Here is a 19261-nt window from a genome sequence, read left to right on the forward strand (position 1 = left end):
AATCGGTTCCCGAAATCAGCTACGTGTGCCTAGCCCTTAACAGTTTTCTGCTGGACGGCAGAAAGCCCCCTTTATGCCGGAATCACACGCATGGGATTTCCCATAGGAAAACCATTTTGAAAAACCCGACACTTGTTCACACCGATAAGTTTTCATTCGGTCTGTTATTTGGTCATTTGTAAATTATGCAGCAAAATATTCAAAAATTATACATCATGCAAAATTTGCAAGATTTTCAAAGTTTGCCAGATTTTCAAGACCTTGCAGACTTAAATGATTTAATAGAATTAGATGAAAATCTTATTCAGCTGGAGGAAAATAGAGCCAGGAAGAAAAGCAAAATGGTGGGTTCGTCCATCATGGGAAGTAAGTAGCCTAAATTATGCAGAATTTTTTTAAAGAGTCAGAACAACCTCAGAAATGAAGTTAGTTTTGCTGTGATGTGATTTGTTAGGGGATTCAGGCTATTTAAGAAAAATTCCGGGTCTCCATGTCTGGTTTGCTGTGAAAGTCTATAATGCTGTGTAGCATATTATGCAGCAGTACCAAAATCCCTGGATTGCTCCATGCTGCAATTTCAAGATATTTAATTTAAAGTAAAACTTTTTGTTACCATACTATGTACTGTTTTACCTTTTGGGGTACTATTAAAGTCCTAAAAATGTAATTACCCCCATAAGTAATTATTGAATTATGAAAGATCACTAAAGAAATTAAGTGATGTGTTAGCTTTCATCCTAGCTAAATTATGTTTTCATCTATAAATTTACCTAAGTCTCTGCTAGTAAGTTTGGAATTATTTTTCTATGCACTAACAATGCTTTTCTATAAAAAAATCCAACTAAGAACTTGGCAGCAACTTCCATGACCATAATTTAAATAGTAAATCTATCAATACTGTCATTGATTTGCTAAATAAAAGATGAACATACCATTGTTTTTTTGATCAAGCAGCAGAATGATCAAAAAGAAATATATACCATTCAGTGCTGTTTCTAAATGTAAGAATCACATTTTGTGGTATAGTTTTTTCAATTGGTTGATATTGGCATTGATATCTCAGTGCAAAAGTAGATAATAAAACCATGGCTGCTACCTACCTTTCAGAAGAAAAAAACTATTGGTGAGATTAGACAGGTTCACAATTTAAGGCTAAGCTTGATTAATAGGCAGTTGCTCAGTGTGTTCTGATGCTTTTGACATTGTTTGCCAAAAGAGTAATGTAATTAGCTCCTTTTGGCTACTTGATAATTTTTGTTTAGACCTTCCAACCAAGACAGCAACAAAATGATTGCATTATGACTAATTGTCACCCACTCTGTAAATGTGAAGATGAATCTTACATAGACATTCCTGTTATTAAGCCTTTCTTTTTCAGCTTTGTGACAACCATGGCTTTTATGGAGCTCTGACCTTTGAGTTGGAAAGTTTAGATCCAAGTTTGTTTTTTGAAACCTACAGGATGAACCCACAGCAGTTCAATTACCTAGACAGACTTTTTAGGCCAATAATTCAAAAGCTAGATACAACTACGAGACCAGCAATACCTTCAAGAGAATGTTTGGCTGTAACTTTACAGTAACACCCTCTAAGATTTGCACTTTGTTGAAATATTATGTGATACAGATGCAGGTTATGGTCTATAGCTATAGTAAATTAAGATCTGTCAGAATTTTATTTTGACAACAGTCTTAAATAGCCCAAAAAATCAAATTTTGCAGAAACAAATGTTAGTGAGAAAAGGCAAACTTTCCATATCATCTGCTATGCAGATAAAGGAAATGTTGATAAAGTTCTGTTAAGTAAACTATGGTTTCTAGTAGTTAAGAGATCTAGGCAAGCAGAAAATTTCTCATAGGATAAATATGTACAATTGTTACTTCAACTGGTAGTTAGATATTCACTCAAATACAATGTATTTATGAAGCCTGGGTTTTAAATGAAATTAACATGATCAGGAGGACTTGCAAAGGATATAAATGTGTTATTTTTAATTTATTACTAGGGGGATATATATCATTAAGTTTTAATTAAAACCATTTGCACAAAATCTTTCAACATTGTAGCATTAGTTACCCAACCAGTGTCTCAGAGAATGTATTCAGTGGCTGTTGAAAGCAACTCTTCTATCATCAAAGAGCTATAGCAAATGCCATGTCTTCTATAGACAAATGTAGATGCCTTGCTTATGCACAAATTCTTCAAAATTGGGCTTGTTGTATTTATGATCACCTAGGTAATCTTAAGAAATATCATACATATCAAGTCTTGGACTATTCTGAACCCTGTGATGCTCAGCATTAAAGTTGTTATTATCCTCATATCAGTTGTATTTATGACTGATTTTAATTTATAGACCTTGAAGCTGCACTTGGTGCTTTAATTTTGTGTTGCTATTTATTTTTTTTTATCTTTGTTTTGTGTCTTCTTTTTTCTTGTCATGACATGCTCATGTTAGTTCCAGCTATTGTAGTGTGTAAATATATTCTTTTCTATTACAACTTTCTTTAGGGAAATGCAGGTTTTTTAAATTTCATGGCAATTCTAGTTAAATATGCCATTAATAGACAAAACTATTTTGTTTAATTTTCATTGAGTTAAACAAATACAGATAAATAAAATCAAATAAAATGACAAAGCCAGGATCTTCCCTTAGAGGGAGGCTTTAGCAAAATCTAAAATCACAAAATGTGTTCCATTATCATTATCATTTATAGTCTGTTTTTCTTCAAAGAACTTCTGCAACTTCAACATTTCTAAATTTGCAATATAAGAAAATGTGGTATTTGAAGTGTGCAAATTAGCCTAACTCTAACTAGATACTATAACCATTGTTCTTATATGCACAGTTCTATGCTTCTTACTATTATTGAACTTTTTTGGTCCTACAGATACTTGGCATGTGGAGATTCAATGTTCAGCATGTCCATTGCCTACAGAATGGGAAGATCTACAGTGTGTGGTATAGTCAAAGAGACACTAAAGGCCATTTGGAAGGTGCTGCAGCCCATATACTTGAAACCTCCATCTACAATTTATTTTAATAGTGTTGCACATGATTTTTCAGAGATTTGGAATTTTCCTAACTCTATGGGTGCTGTTGATGGCAAACACTGTAAAATATTGTGCCCACCTAAGAGTGGTTCTGATTTTTTTTAATTTCCACCAGTTTTTCAGTATTAATTTAATGGCTGTGTCTGATGCACATTATAGATTTTTGTATATAGATGTTGGTGCTAAAGGGAAAGAAAATGATAGTAGTGTTCTCTTCTGTTCATCATTTGGACAAGCAATGAGAAATAATAAACTTTTTTTTCCCCCTCCAACTCCACTTGCAGCAAATGAAGAACCATTGCCTCAAGTCTTTGTTGGAGATGAGGCATTCCCGCTCATGGAAAATTTGATGCGTCCCTTCCCAAGAAGAGGTAGTTTGACACACAATCAAAAAGTGTTTAATTATAGACTGTCACATGCACAAAGGGTTGTTGAAAATGCATTTGGCATCTTAAGTGCATGCTTCAGAATTTTAAAGGGGGAAATAAATGCATCATTAGAAACAGCAGACAATATCATAAAAGCAACTTGTGTATTACAAAACTTTCTTATTGCTACAAATGCAGCCAATGGATACCAGTATTTATCTTCAAGACTAGAAGATACAGAGTTGGGGGGGGGCAGATCATTCAAGGTTCTTGGCACAATTTTAGTACAGGTTTTCAGGGCTCTGGAAACCTAGCTGGCAATTTTCCAGCAACAGGAGCTACTACTGTTTGACAAAAATTTGTTGACTTCTTTTCTGGTCCTGGAGCTGTTGGTTGGCAAGACTCTTCAATAGCAAACCATAACTATTAATTCTACATGTTTAATATGTTTTAACTGAATTTATTGTAATCTAAGCATACTGGGCTTTTATCAACCAAACACTGTTTTTGGATATATTCTTGTTTGAATTGCACTAATTAATTGGTCTTGTATTCCACTTTTTATGAGAACCTAATTATATAATTATAGTTTTGGGATAAAATTTCAGCTTAAGATACCTTATTATTAGTGTTACTATAATTACATTCTACTTCATTAAGCTGATGCAGCCTTTTACTTCTAGAATTGTTTTGAAATAATTTTGACATTTATTTTACTCAAATTATTATTAAACACATATTGAGGCCCACATAATTTCATTTTCTTCTTTTTTCAGACCATATTATTGTGTTCATATTATTGACTTACAAATAAAGCGAACATCCTACTCAATGCCTTTTTTTATGCTATTTACGAATATAATAATTGCTGCTATTGCAAATTTAAATACCTTCATTAATGCAGTTAAACAATCTTGAAAATTGAAACCAGTCAGATATCCCCTTCATCTGAATCATCATCAGAATATGCTCCTTTGTTGGCTTAAGCCTCCACTACTCTAGAAGTTGAGGGCTCTGACCCACGGGGTAAAGCTTTTTAGGTTCAATTAAAAAATATTGAAGGTATTCTTCTGGCTCATAGGTTTCAAGGAGGAGGAATCTAGCAATGCGCTGCTATAAGTAGAGACTCCTCATTCCTGACCATTAGCAATTTTTCTTCAGAGAGCACCATAGCCTCTCAATACATTGGGTGTGGATGGTCATATCCTCAGAGTCAACAAAGTTGTTGAAGTGATTTGTCCGGTGATGAGTAAAGCCAATTTCTGAAAGACTGGAGTATGCTGCCCTGAAGTTGTTCATAATTATTAAATATTATTATTTATTTATTATTTATATACTTTGGTCATTTTGAAGACTTCAAAAAAGGCTTAAATTTGCATTGCAATAGAAGCAATTATTATTTCCATAAAGAGAATAAAAAAAGGCACCAAGTGGTATGTTCACTTTATTCTTAAGTCAATAATATGAACAACAAAAAATTTACCAGAAATATGGTTAATCAATAGGCCCTAGCTGCTGTAAATAATAAAGAAAGAATTTCATGCCGTAAATTATAAAGAATTTCAATGCACAAGCAGGGCTCAAGAGAAGGAATAGCCATAACAATCTGAAAAGAACATTAAAAACTAGAAAAATACTCAAATTAGTTATTAATCTATACAGTATCTTTAAACCAAAATATATAGCTCAACCAATATATTTCCCTACACAAGGGCATCCTAAGCCTCTTCATTGGGGAAGGGGGGGGGGTCAAACTTCATAGATCCTACTTAATTGCTATGGTACCTTATTTCTGTCAAATGTTCTGCAGAAATCAGGAATTTTGCATAATTTCTGCTAATTTTGCAAAATTTTTCCCTTTGGTGAAAACTTTACTGAATGCCAAAAAAATTAGGGAGGGGGGCAGTGTGACCCCTCTACCTTCCCCCTTGTCGTTAGATGCCCCTGCCCATGTATTTACAGTTTGTTGAACTATTTTCAGATACATAAGAAATATAAATTGAGCTTGGCTGTAAATTTGAACATCAGCAAGGGTAAGTGGGTTAAGCAATATAAAGCACTTAGTAACAATATTTGGAAATATTTTAGGGCTTATTTTAAAGTTGAAGCAGTACATAACTTGGTTTTTGATTTGTATACCAAGGAGGGTGTTAGAATAAAGTAAAGCAAAGCTTTTTTAGGAATGATACATGTAAGTATCATTCTGATTATTAACAAAACATAAAATTCTGATTATTAACAAAACATCATTCTAAGATACTTATTTTGCTCCTAAAACCACTGTAATCTACTATCCCTTCCCTCCCGTCTAATGGTCAAACATATAGGCTATTCCAAATTGTATATTCTCCTCAAGTTTTCCTGTTGCTTTATGCTGTTAACTTTGTATTTTTTCCATTAAATTAAGTTGAAGAAAAGAGTCACTTAAAGAAAATTTGGGTCTGGATGTTTTCCCTCCCCTGAAAAATTTTCCTTCAAAAACTCCCGGGGAAAATTCTCCCCACCCTGGGATAAATTTCAATCCCCCCATAGGAAATTTATTATGGTATAATGCATCTCCCTCCTATTTTCCCTAGAAAGTTTCAGATATTCATTAGAACCGAAATTGAAAGTTTTTCTTACAAACAGAGCTGGACTTGGTTTTTTTCAGGAGGGGGGGGGGGGGCAAATTTAGAATTCACTGCCTGCTACACCTCCACTGCATACGCATTCCTAGCTTTTCTGGCAAAAAAAATCTTTCAAAAGTTGACGGGTGGCGCGAAGATTTGACCCAATCAGTACACCAAGATACGTCAGTGTATCTTGTGCTTTAATAACATGTTCACCTAACTGAACCTTTGTCGGGCAATCTGAACGGTGATTGAACACCAGGAACTCAGTCTTACTCTCATTAGATCGAAGACCTATACGTTTATACTCCCTATCGAGAATTCCAAAATTTTCCTCAATTCCAAAGACTGTTCTACTAATATCAAGGATGTCATCAGCATAGTTAGCTAGCGAAACATCAATACCATTAAATATAAATGTGGTTAGATATATAGAACAAAATTATTTTATCTGTCTGTATTAAGAGACAATTAGCTTACGCTTAGTGGATAACAAGTGGCGGGTGACAGAGTACATTAGACTTCTATAATTTGGGCTATATATTGGCAAATTATCAGGGGTGGGGGTCAGGTTACCAATACCTCCCCCCCCCCCCCTAATGTGCAAATATATAGCCCAAACTTATTTCTAAAGTATTACATTTGATCCTATTTTGGGATTTTTTATTAGTATTAACCTAACTTCACTTCTTGAGTGATGGCGGTATAATACATAAATACCGGTTATAGGAATTGATCTTTTTGTCAGGAATCCTCACCATTTAAAAATTTTTTGAATTTTCGTTCATTAGGTATGTAAAAATTAAGTAAATTTATTTTTTCTTTATAATTTTATTTGGCATATGAGCTTTTTATCTTTAAATGTATTCCCCTCCTCCTCCTCCCCTCACCATTTCTATTCTGGTTTCCTCCCCTGCAATATTTTTGGCGTGTGTACATGCTTGATTGAGTGGTTTAATTGCAGTCTAGGATCTTTTTATGGTTTAGGAAAGTTTTTAAGTAAGTGAATGCAATTTTAAACAGCCATCCTACAATGTAGCAGCAATTCTCTGTTTATTTTGGGGATTAGATTTGGGCAAAACTAATATGATAGCTTCATTATGCATGCAACTGCCAGGCTGCTAATCAATATCATTCTCCCGGAAAATCAAATGGTGCTTTTCATTGTTGTAGTATAGTGATCAATGAGTATCAATCACGCAGTTGGGTATGCAATTTTATAATACCAACATCAATGGAGTGTACAACTCCATCCATAAAGTTACAGCAGTAAGCTATATACAGTATACCTCAGACTTTGAATACTAGACTCCACTAGCAGATTAGAGTAAATATGATACAGTACTTTTGATAAAATGATACATATAAACTATGGACGATGATATTTATGGCTAGTATATGGCTAGCCCCTGCTTTAGCTTACATTATTAATTCCGATTCAGAAAACTATTGATATTTCTAACTCCAAGATATACTAAATTACATTTGCTACTTTTCTACAAATTTTGCATATAAAAATACTTTTTGCTCAAAGTAAAGCTGTCAAAACACAAGTTATGCTGCTAAAGTGTAGACAGTTTTTGGGATTGTACTACTGGTAGCTTTGGAAATTTTTGCACACCCGCTTTTGATCTTTTTAGATTGTTTTTGCAGGACAGAAAATCTCAGGATACCAATTTTTCAAAGTATTTTGGACAAGTCCTGATTCTTGCTGTTGCTTATAATACTTCTTATTTATATTCTAACCTTAAATTTTTTTTGCAATTTTAATTTTGACCTGTAATTGTCGCTTTTGCATGTATTCTAACTGTAGATTGCTTTGTTCTTCATGGTCTAGGCTATTCATTTGTCTTCTAGGTAGGGTGAATCGGGGAAAGTCCGACACCTTAACATGTTTTTTTTGTTAAATTGACTCTCAAGATTTTTTTTTACCATACTTTTTTCTGCTGCTGTGGGGTAACTCCGACAGTGTCAGACTTACCCAACAGATAAACTTTACAAGTATCATAGCCGAGGTGCACAAATCACTGAATGTAAATGATTGATTGTATTTTAAAAAAGAAAAACATATCACACAAATTATGGTTTGACTTCAGATACAAAAAGTTACTAATATATGTTGTAGCTTACGTGTATGGGCATAAAACAAAGATCTACTGACACTTGCCAGTAACTGCCTTGTACGATACAATAACCTGACGGATTTGGGGTATTTCAAATGGTCCGGTTCCCACTAAGTTTACTTGTCCTGCAAAAATGTATTTGTCATCCACAGTATCGATATCTTCTTTCTTTGGCCAATTGAAAGAGTAGGTGGCAAGGCTCAAGCAGTGAAGAAACTTGAGCTTAACTTTTCCCTCGTCAGGAAAGTCTAGAACCCTTCCGATGTACCAACCTTGTTCGTCATTCCTGGCATCGTATCTAAATGCATAGTACTCATTTAGCTTGGGAACAATCTTTTGCTTATTGGGTGTCTCCTTGTCATCACTGTCACTTTCTTGAATAGTATCTTGAATACTCTGCTCATCCTCATCAGAGCCAAGTTCAAGGGTGATGTCTGATTCGCTATCACCCATATCTCTATTGGCTTCCCTCTTTGGAAGAATTTTTTTTTTCGATTTTATACCCTTCCCATCTGAACTTTTCTTCTTCCCTTTGCCTTTTGCTTTCAGATTTTTTTCCCTCTTAAGCACCTCTAGATGTTCTTTTGATGTTATCACTTCTGCCTCTCTTGCAATTTTCTTCCATTTTTCTATTCCTGAAACTGATGGTAGGTCGGGCCGCTTGATTGAGTCAAGAAGAATCTCTTCAAAAGTTTTTGATTGGTTGCCAAGCAACTTCCTTGGACTAATGGTAACAGAAAAGGTAATTTTTTCTAGTTCAGCGTTGACGGTGGTTGTGACTTTAGATGTGCCTGAATTTTCCTCTTGCTCCTTTTTCATTTGTGCATAGCGTCTCAACTTGGTGGGTTCAAACTTTGTCTGGTCAATTACGGATGGGTTTACTCTCATTGGAACACTCAGATCAAAGATTCCAGTTGCTTTGAACGAAGAAACTGGTTTTTTTACTTGTGTCTTCTTCATAAGATGGTCATGCAAGGTAGTGCGTGGTATTTGAAATACTTTCGAAGCCTGTAGCATAGACATTCTCTTTGAAGATATCTCTGCTAGCGCGTTTTGTAGCTGAGTTGCATCATATGTTCCTCCAACCCCGCGTTGTGTTTTCCGAACATAATTTCTAGGCATCTAGAAAAGACAAAGGAATTATGAATGAATGGATGAATTTATTCGAAGGGGAATTATGAATGAATTGATGAATTTATTCGAAAACCTGTTACAAGCATGTGTGCAAAAAGTTTCAAAACTGCCAGGAGCAGAATTCCAAAAGCTGCCAACACTTTAACAGCACGATCTGTATTTTGACGGCTTTTCTTTGAACAAGAAGTATTTCTATACGTAAAATTTTCAGAAAAGTATCAAATATAACTTAGTATAGCTTGTGGTTAGAAATATCAATAGTTTTCTGAATCATATTTAATCATATTAAAGTACTGTCTCATATTTATTTTAATACTGCTAATGGTGTATAGTATTCAAAGTCTCAAGTATACAGTATATAGCTTACTGCTGATAGTTTATGGATTGAGTTGTACACTCAAATGATATTGGTATTATAAAAATAATACACACCCAACTGCATTCTGAATATTCATTGATCACTGTACTGCAACTATAAAAAGGTCAGTATACTTTTACTAGCATAGGAAGAAAGGTCAGTAATTCAATGATCTATGTCTGGTTTTGATGTGTAGTAAATAATTGAGACATAAACTTTTGAAAATAGTGAAAAAATTATTTCAAGTCAAGTGATAGTAATAGTTACTAGGGGTGGATTGTCGTCAGTGATAAATCACTAGGGGTGGCAACCCTGAAAGAAAGGGGATTTTTGGGGAGCCGATTTTGAGAATGTTTATGAGAAGACAGATTTTGGGAGAAATCCCCAAAAATTTGGGGATAGTGGAAGACTTGTATTTTTGAAAACAAAATGCTAACAAATTTTACTAGGCCATGAAAACTGTCAAGTAGCATTGCTACTATGCTACCCCACGTTTTGCATGGTGGAGCACAACTTGTGTTTTGACACCTTTTCTTTGAGCAAAAATTATTTTACATGTAAAAAGGGTATTTTCAGACAAAATCTGCCAACAAATTTGATACAAGCCAAGTAGCATTTCTACTTTGCTACACTTTTTACACGGCAGGTCACAAGTAAAGGTTAAGACGAAAAAAAAATTACAGGGGAGAAAGATAAACGAAAGCAGGCACAGAACTGCAAAACATGAATGATCAACACAACACTACATTCCACTAAGTTAGTAGAGCCATCCAAGGATGGTTACTGGCTTCAACCTTTATTATCTAAAGCTTAGAATCTGTTCTACCATTTAAAATATCCAACTTTGGTAACATGGGGTAAGTCCGACACCCCAGCCAAACGTCCCCCATAGGGGGTAAGACCGACCTGTCGGACTTTCCCCAGATGGGCTTTTTTGGGGGTAAGACAGACACCCCTCTTATCTGTTCAACTAATAACATTAGCTTGTTTTAAAAAATCAGGAAGATGCTCCTGGTCTTCTAGTTTCTAAGAAATGAAAAAAAAATTCTCTATCTCTCTTACTTTATAATCTGCATAAGTTAAAGTAAAGTCAGTTACCTGTGTTCCTAAAAAAACGCCGTCCAAAAAACTTCAAAACCCTCTGAATAGAAGGCGTGCTAACTCTGCCGGAAGTTGATGGCACTGTTGCCTACTGCTACTATTATGGAAGAAAATATGAAAGCCTCCCACAGATACAATGGACCATAGACAAGTTGAAGGCCGGTATCGGACTTTACCCGATTCACCCTATTATGAACTGCATAAACCTTTTACAAAAAAACTCATAATACTTTGTATTTTATACTTATCTATGGCCCTTGTGTAATTTTGCCTGTATTAAAAAACACTAAAAATGATATAACCACTACTGAGATAAATATGATTTATGATTTTAAAATGTGCTCATAAATATGATGTTACTCACGCGAATCTTTTTTTCCAGGCTCTTTACCATTTTTTTTTCAAACTCAAAAATTTTAGTGCACAGAAGGACATTTATTTTTGAAAAGTGTTTCTAAACATTTGGTGACAATGGGGTTTGGTTTAACTTTAATAAGTTGCTAGAATAAAGGTTAGAAGGGTGCCATTAAAAAGCTTGGACGGCTAACTTCTGGTGAATTTTTTTTCAAATCGACGCCATTTGAAGGGGCTTCAGGCTCTATCAATATCCATGTACTCTGTCTTAGGTTACAGCTGTCACTGCAACCATGGTATATAGAAAATCTATTAAATGAGGATATGTTTTGTTGTTTTTTACATCAGTATTTTGTCTTCAAGTTTAATTAAAGAGTTATGGTAAAAAGGTGAAATTGGTTTCATAATAACATTGGTATAGATGCTGAAACAATTTTTCGATAAAAAGAGTAGTTGAAGGCAAATTTAGACCTTGTCATAAGTTGTTCCCAGGAAGATTGTCCTCCCTAGTTAACCTAAACAATTGATTGAGTCCTCAGAATTATTTTAGAAAAATCTTGTTGCATTTTAGTGGATGTTAAAAAACTAAAGAGTTATTTTTCTGGAAATACTTTTTAAATTTCTTGAGTTTCACTAGATTTGAATTTAAATTCCTTTAAAAGGTAATTACTTAATTTTTAAAATTTTCTTAATTGATAGATAAAATGCTGTTACATAATATCGTTTTGGATCTAATTTTAGTTTTATTGTCACATTCTTGAAGCCCTAAAACTGAAAGCAGCTAGATATACCCTCTTGGAAAAACATAATGATATATACACAATAGGCCTACACTTGGTAGTGTTTTAAGCAATAAAATCATGAATAAAGCTTTTATTACATGAATTAAAATAAATTTTCCAACATAACAGTTTTTGGCTTGGAGAATTTACTAAAAGAATACAGCTAACAGAACAATCTAAAAGTTTTATTTTCCTTTTTTACCGTGAAAGGTTATTTTAAATTAAAATCAACAACTGCGCTTTAAAAATATTTACATCAAAAAGGTGAGTTTCTGAATATTTACACCGTTTTGACTACTGAAGGACTTGAGTCTGCGCTTTCAACTTTATTAAGATAATATATGCTTTGCAGTAGTTAAAAGTCATTATTAGTCATCAATCATTACATCTTTTGTATTTTAGGACTCTCCTGAATAAAATCTGTTTCCGATTAATTGTTAATTGTATTATTAATTAATTAATTCCGATTAATCTGTGTAAAATGTGTATCCGAGTGTTGATGATAGTATAATACTTCTCATAATTTGCATTAACGCCGTTTTCCAAGATCTTTCATGGACTTGCCACAAATTCTGAAAATAACTGATCTCATCACAGTTTCTGAGGATTCTTTCATTAAAAATGGTAATTCTATACATTTAAATTTTCTGTTGCAGCATAAACGAAACGCTACTTTACTCTAGAAAATAATCGTCCCTTTTTTTCTCCTTTCTCATTAAGTGTTCCCAAGAAAAAAATTGTAACTGCATATGTTATTGGATCTCATGATTAAGAGCTGAGGGTTGATAAAAAAGGCTTCTTTGTGCCACAAAACTTATTTAAATTCTTAGTATTAGCTTATATTTTTAATTTTGGTGAAGCATGTAATCCCGTAGAGAATTTTTCTGTCAATCTTTTTCCTGTGCAGGTATGATGAACGATATATTATTACCAAAGCCGGGGTAGTCCTGGGGCTCCAGATTGGAATATCAAGTTATAAGACGTGTAAGAGAGGAATAAAGTTAGTTGAATTCAGCTGTTAAATTTTGGGAGACTGTATTTTTTATTTTATTGTTTTGAAACTAATGCTGAAACCCCCCAATTGATTGGTTGTGATTCTTTGTGATTGCTAAGCTGTAAAATCTTTATTTTTTGGATATAGATTTTTATTCCATATTTTTTTATAGAGTACAATATCCTAAATTTACACTTATCCAGCTATTAGTTCTATGTTATGTATTTTGTATTAAGAATTTCAAGTTTTTGTTTGTTCTATGTTAATGAATGTTGTTGAATGTTTCAGGTTTTCTTTTGATTTTTAAAAAGCAGATTTTAAAAACGATTTGAGAAAAAACATGTATAGCCTATACATTTAATTTTATGTATGTTATAATGTTTGTATATTTGCATTTTTACACGTAACTAAAAAGATAAAGCAGTTGCATTTGTTTAGTAAGCTTTACTGTTAAAATTATTATATGTCTGTTTAATTTAAATTTTTTTAGGATTTGAAGACGCTTTACCATGTCACCTTGAGAAGCCCTTTCATTTTCCAAACCATCTTTTGTCACCAAAATGTGAAGATGTTCCCTTACTCAATTTACCTAGTATTTCAGGACCATGTAAATTTGAAGACGACGCCCAGGAATTACATCCCAAATGTACTAACAATGAAGGTATATCTGAAACATTGTATTTTTGTTAATTGATATTTATTGGATATTATTTTATTAGACAAAAAAGGACAAAGAGACTTAATCTTAAGATGGAACTTTTGTTTTATCTTTTTCCAATGTGCTGGTGTTGGCCAAACCGCTTTTGTAGTCTTTAATGAACATTTTAAAACTTTTAGTAAGTAGTTTTGCAGATTTTATTATCTTCAAAAAGCTTGACAATAAGCCTTAAAACTATTTCTGTATAAAAAATTTTATTATCCATATTTATAATGTATATTTCTCTTCAAATTAAGAGATAAAGAAATAAATCTGTCTATTATTTTGATTCCAAGGTGAATTTGAAAGAAGCAGAAAATTGGCTGTTATTATCGGAACTGCCTACCAGAAATATTTAGGGCAGAAAATTAATTTACTGAAAATACTAGATTCAAACCAAAGTACTGAATTCATTTTGTGCAAATGAAGTCAAACGTTTTTTGTCTGTTTAGGGAGTTTTTTTCGTCTGTAAGTTTGTGAAATTTTTTTATTTTTTTTGTCTGTTGTTTTAAATATTTAGCTAGAAGAACATAGTGAGTCTCATTGGATTAAAAAAAAAAAAAAAAATGATAGTCACGTTTTCCTCAGAGGGATGAGTCCTTTTAATAAAAAGTGAAAAACGATGACAAAAAAAAATCAAAACAAACAATCAGAGCATAGCGCAAATTTCATACCAATCAAACGTGTTTTCTGCATGTAAATACACGATGATGAGCTCTTACTTCCGTTTTCAATCACCAGTTATCAGTCGCCTGTGACCAGTTATCAGTTACAGCCTAAATTTTCTTTTATTTAACAATTCGCTTATAGGCGATGAAACCTGAACTAAAACAACGTATTTATTGTTTACAGTTCAATAGAAATTTTGAACCTAATATATATGTATGTCTCTATAAAAAAAGGCACAATACAGCAAATAAATCTGCTCGCAAGGTACTCCAACCTGATCGTTTTTTACAGCGGAAATTTTTTTAAACGATTTTAAAGTAACCAAATGCTGATGGCGGTGTCACTATGTACGACCGAAATATACAAAATTTTTTTTAGTGTTTCCCATTGTCTATTAAAAGTATTTATCCCTATTTTAATTGTTATTTGTTAGACCAGAGGAAAACGTGACTTCTGTCGTTCTGTTTAATCCAAAGCTGTGTGGCTACCCAAAAATTCTAACTTCAACATATGATGTGCATTCTTTTAGCTCTCTCTTTTTGTTGCTATAATTCCTGATATTTCTTGTAATATTTCCTCTCCTTCACTTTTGGTTTTATTTACATTAAGGTATAGTTTTTGATTGTTTAAGGTTTCATTTTCGCTCTTTAAAACCTAATGAAAGATATACTATTTTTTTTCTGTTTTTAACTCTGTAGACTTTCAAAACATTTTGAAAGATATGTATTTGTTTTCAGTTGTAATAGTTTTGATTTTTTTATAATTTGGTTATCTCTGTAGACTTTTAAACTTTTAGGTCACTTTTCACCACATGTGTCTGGACTTCACTTACAGGGAAATACGTCACTATTTGTTTCAAAGAATCCATCCACAAGTAGTATCTTAATTTCGTGTGCGTCAGAATCTGAAGGAAAAGGCTTAGAATGTCAGAAAACAAGTTTGAAAAGTCAGCTTCAAAGTAAAAAGGAAAAAAAATTGAAAAGATATCAAAGAACTCATAAAAAGAAAAAGACATATAAATGCGAGGTATGTGACAAAAACCTTTGCTCAAACGCAGACTTTGAACCGGCACATAAGAGTGCATACAGGTGAGAAACCATTTAAGTGTGATGTTTGTGACCAAGCTTTTTCTCAAGCAGCACATTTGGACACCCATAAAAGAGTGCATACGGGTGAGAAACCGTTTAAGTGGTATGTCTGTGACCAAGCATTTTCTCACGCAGAATGTTTTAACACCAATCAAAGAGTGCATACGGGTGAAAAACCGTTTAAGTGTGACGTTTGTGACAAAAGCTTTTCTCAAGCATCACATTTGAACCGGCACCAAAGAGTGCATACGGGTGAGAAACCGTTTAAGTTTGATATATATGACCAAGCTTTTTCTCAAGCATCAAGTTTGAACACCCATACAAGAGAGCATACGGGTGAAAAACCGTTTAAGTGTGATGTTTGTGAACAAACCTTTTCTACAGCATCAAATTTGAACACCCATCAAAGGTTGCATGTGGGTGAGAAACTGTTTGTGTGACGTTTGTGATAAAAACTTTCCTCTAGCATCACATTTGAACCAGCACCATAGAGTGCATACGGGTGGTGAAAACCGTTTAAGTGTGACGTCTGTGATAAAACCTTGTCTCGAGTATCAAATTTGAACACCCATAAGAGAGTACATACGGATGAGAACCCGTTTAAGTGTGATGTTTGTGATAAAACCTTTTCTGAAGCATAACATTTTAACCGGCACCATAGAATGCATACGGGTGAGAAACTGTTTAAGTGTGAAGTTTGTGACCAAACTTCTTGTACAGCATCACATTTGAACCGGCACCCAAGAGGGCATACGGTTGAAAACCGTTTAAGTGTGACGTTTGTGATGAAAACTTTTCTCGGGCATCAAGTTTGAACACCCATAAGGGAGTTCATAAAGGTTGAGAACCCGTTAAAGTTTGACGTTTGTTATAAAACCTTTTCTCGAGCATCTAATTTGAACCGGCACCAAAGAATGCATATTGATGAGAAACCTTTCATTTTAGAAACCTGACAAGCATATTGATGAGAAACTTTTCAGTTTGAATACATATCAAAGACTGTGTACAGATCAGAAACCTTTCATATGTGATGTGTTTTGAAACACTTTCCGATTTTTAGTAATTTTACTGGCATTAAAGAGTGCATACAGGAGTTTAGGAAGATTGTTTTATCCTCATTGGTTTGTGGTTATTATTCTCACAACCAATTGGTACATCGAATTAATGTGGTGGATGCAAGAAATGCCTGTTTGCATCAGGGTTTTTGAATGAGCTCCAAAGAATTCATACAGGTGAGGAACTGTTTAAAAGATGATTTATGCAAGAAATGCTTGCTGTGGCTGGACTATTTGAACACGCTGATAGAGTGCCTACAGGTGACAACATTTAAATGGGACTTGTGCAAAAGGGTATTTTCATTTAAGTCAGCTCTAAATTAGCACTTATCAACCTATTCTAGAAAAAGCCTCACAGTGTATAGACTACAGCAAGACCTTTGGAAGAATATTTATTTTTATTTAAAAAAAAACTTAACGAAGAATTAAAGCTGTTTCACGTTTGCTAATTCTCACATTTAAATTAGCACTTTGGATATTTATATAGTTTTCTGTGCTTTTTTTTGGCAAGTTAAGCTTGTCTTTTCATCAAATGAACAATGTGGAACCACACAAGCCGAAAAAGGCAAATCCCTATTTTCCAGAAAGAATTCCTCTTAAATTGATAATCTCAAAAGAAACAGAAGTTTATATTGTCCAAAACTGAAATGCATAATAATTAGGATTTTTAAGCACACATAAACTTACACAAGAAAGCAAGATATAATTAGTTGTCAATTGTTTAATTTATGCTAGTTCCTAAAAAAATGAAAATAATCAAGGCTAAAAAAAAGATGTGGGCCATGTGTCTCTTTTTCTTTTTTATAAACGATCCTCACTGAATTACTTTGGTTTCGATTAAAATAAGAAAAAAAGAACCCTAAGATAAATTTCAGCCACAGGTTCACAACTTTGCTTATGGTATTATTCGGGATTATATATCTTTGGGTCAAAAAGACCTAACCACACAAAAAAACTGAAAAGCATTGTTTTGTCTGTATATAATCTTTGAAAAGACCCAAAACCTTTGTTTTGAATTGCTGGAAAAATCGGTTTTTCAGTACCTAAGAAATGTTTTGTTTATTAAAAAATGAAAAAAAAAATGATTATCTACCATACAACATTTCAATGCCTTCTGATATTAACATGTGTTAAAAATTATACTTTCTGAATTAGTTTAAAATTTTATATCAAATAGCTAAAATCTCAATTCTGTTTATATGTCAGTTGAAAGAATGGAAAAGGGCTGGTAGCTATGAGGGTGTACATTCAGTTAAATCAGATAATAGGAAAGCTGGAAAGTGGAAGAGTTGTAGCCTAAAACAGCAATCCTACAATGTATCAGCAATTCTCTGTTTATTTTTGGGATTACATTAGGACAAAACCAATGAATTATTATTGAATTATGATTTTGTTTGCTTGCCTAAGTAGACAACAAGATTTATTTGAAAGGGAGGGGGCCTGAAAATGATTAAAGTTAGTCAACCCACAGCCCTTGACAAAGGTAACTGGAATTTTGTAAAACTGAAAGACTTGTTTGTTTTACCTACTGTTTGTGCCGGTGCTGCCTCAAAACTAGGTTCAAAGTAGAACCCACATTTCGGATGATTGGCATTGGATGAGGAACGCAAATGACAAAACTTTAGGATTTATATGTTCTGAACTTATGCTGACAAATTCGCTGTGTAAGAGGGCTCTTATGCACTGAAAAAAACATTAAATGAGCAAATCCTATCCTCCCAAAAAAATGGAATCAATATGTCTTTTGTTATTTGTTTGGTGAACGGTCTAAGAGGGGATTTGTTGAAACTTACTACTGTAAGTTCCTTTGCTAGGCATACCCTAGGGTGTCCTTGTCGTCTCTAGACAATTGGCCAAAATTAGCATTCCGAGCAGCTTGAAAGGATCTTCTGGGGTGTTTTTTTGCCACGAAGACCTAAAAGAATAAAAGATTTGTGTCTAAAATCAGCTTTTAAATTTTGAGATATTAAACCATTCTATTCGATGTTACAGTACCAAGCTATCTGAGGAGAAAAAAAAAGAAAAAAAAGATGCTGTATATGTTACCCAAAGCTCTCTGGGGAATCTGGTCTCATCTTGGAGCAAAACGAAGAGCCGTGAGAAATGCACACACTCGAATGAACTTCATCAATACTGCAAAAAAGCTGATGTAAACAAACATGAACTACCACAAGAAACACAGAAATATGGAAAATGAAACATTTCTGGAAAAACAAATCACTCATTTCGACAAGCGGCAAAAAAACTAATTCATCAATGACAATCTCGCCCGTTTCCGCTGCTGTAGCCCTAATAACAAATAAATAATAATAAAAAAAGAAAAAAAAAACTCTTAACTATTTCTATCATATTTTCCCTTCTATCTATCTAAGTATGAACACTTAAAAATATCGAAAATCCTTAGTGATTTTAAATGTACCAGTTATAAGTTGTGGGGGACAGAAAGAAGGTCCCTACATTTTTGAATATTTTCAATAGACTGTGAAGGAGTTTGAAGCTACTTTACTGGATCCAGTTTCCTTGTTTAAAGCAGAAATCTTACAATTTTCCGTTTTAGCGCCATCTAATCCGAGAAAGTTTGTTCTGATAGAAAGCGCTGTTTTTAATCCCTCCCAATCTGTAGCTGGGCTGAGCCTTCGAAGTAATTCAAATAAGCAGAAAGCTATCGAGCCTAGCTTTATTAGCCTCTCAAACACTGAACGCCCAGCTATTATGAAAGACTGTGGAAAGCTGAATAAAACAGGTTTCAGTGTGTTGACAGACTTGCTAGCTGAGCTCGGTAAACGAAGAAAACAATAACTAGTGCTCGGGTACAAGCTAAAAAGTTCTAAGTCGGCAGCAGAAAAGGTTGCAGAAACTCAGGGGGCTATCCTAA

At 33.7% G+C, this 19261-nt stretch overlaps 1 protein-coding gene across 5 annotated transcripts; it reads left to right on the forward strand.

Annotated features, from left to right (window-relative positions):
- Positions 1-215: 215 nt before the first annotated feature.
- Positions 216-18611, forward strand: LOC148948186 (uncharacterized). Of its 5 annotated transcripts, none has more exons than XM_089095728.1 (4): positions 216-366; positions 2892-2997; positions 13368-13538; positions 15040-15460. In XM_089095728.1, the coding sequence occupies exons 1-4, from the start codon at positions 292-294 to the stop codon at positions 15333-15335; spliced, it is 648 nt and encodes a 215-aa protein (XP_088951854.1). In that variant the 5' UTR covers positions 216-291; the 3' UTR covers positions 15336-15460. The 5 variants fall into 5 exon arrangements, 4 of the variants coding, with proteins under 4 accessions (XP_088951854.1, XP_088951853.1, XP_088951850.1 ...); XR_016142348.1 differs by having other exon boundaries at positions 327-366; positions 2892-3425; positions 13368-13713; positions 15040-15116; XM_089095727.1 differs by lacking the exon at positions 15040-15460 and adding an exon at positions 18379-18611 and having other exon boundaries at positions 327-366; positions 2892-3425.
- Positions 18612-19261: the final 650 nt, after the last annotated feature.

Source organism: Artemia sp. Qi Xiang Cuo, chromosome 10, assembly GCF_049724085.1.
Source record: "Artemia sp. Qi Xiang Cuo chromosome 10, ASM4972408v1, whole genome shotgun sequence".
NCBI lineage: Eukaryota > Metazoa > Arthropoda > Branchiopoda > Anostraca > Artemiidae > Artemia > Artemia sp. Qi Xiang Cuo.

Bases quoted from the DNA above. Each gene is read 5' to 3' on its own strand.
- LOC148948186 (XM_089095724.1), top strand. From the start codon at position 3,056: ATGATTTTTCAGAGATTTGGAATTTTCCTAACTCTATGGGTGCTGTTG. The intron at 3,426-13,367 runs GTAGTTTGACAC...AAATTTTTTTAG, and splicing joins GCGTCCCTTCCCAAGAAGAG to GATTTGAAGACGCTTTACCA. The intron at 13,539-15,039 runs GTATATCTGAAA...TTAAACTTTTAG, and splicing joins CAAATGTACTAACAATGAAG to GTCACTTTTCACCACATGTG.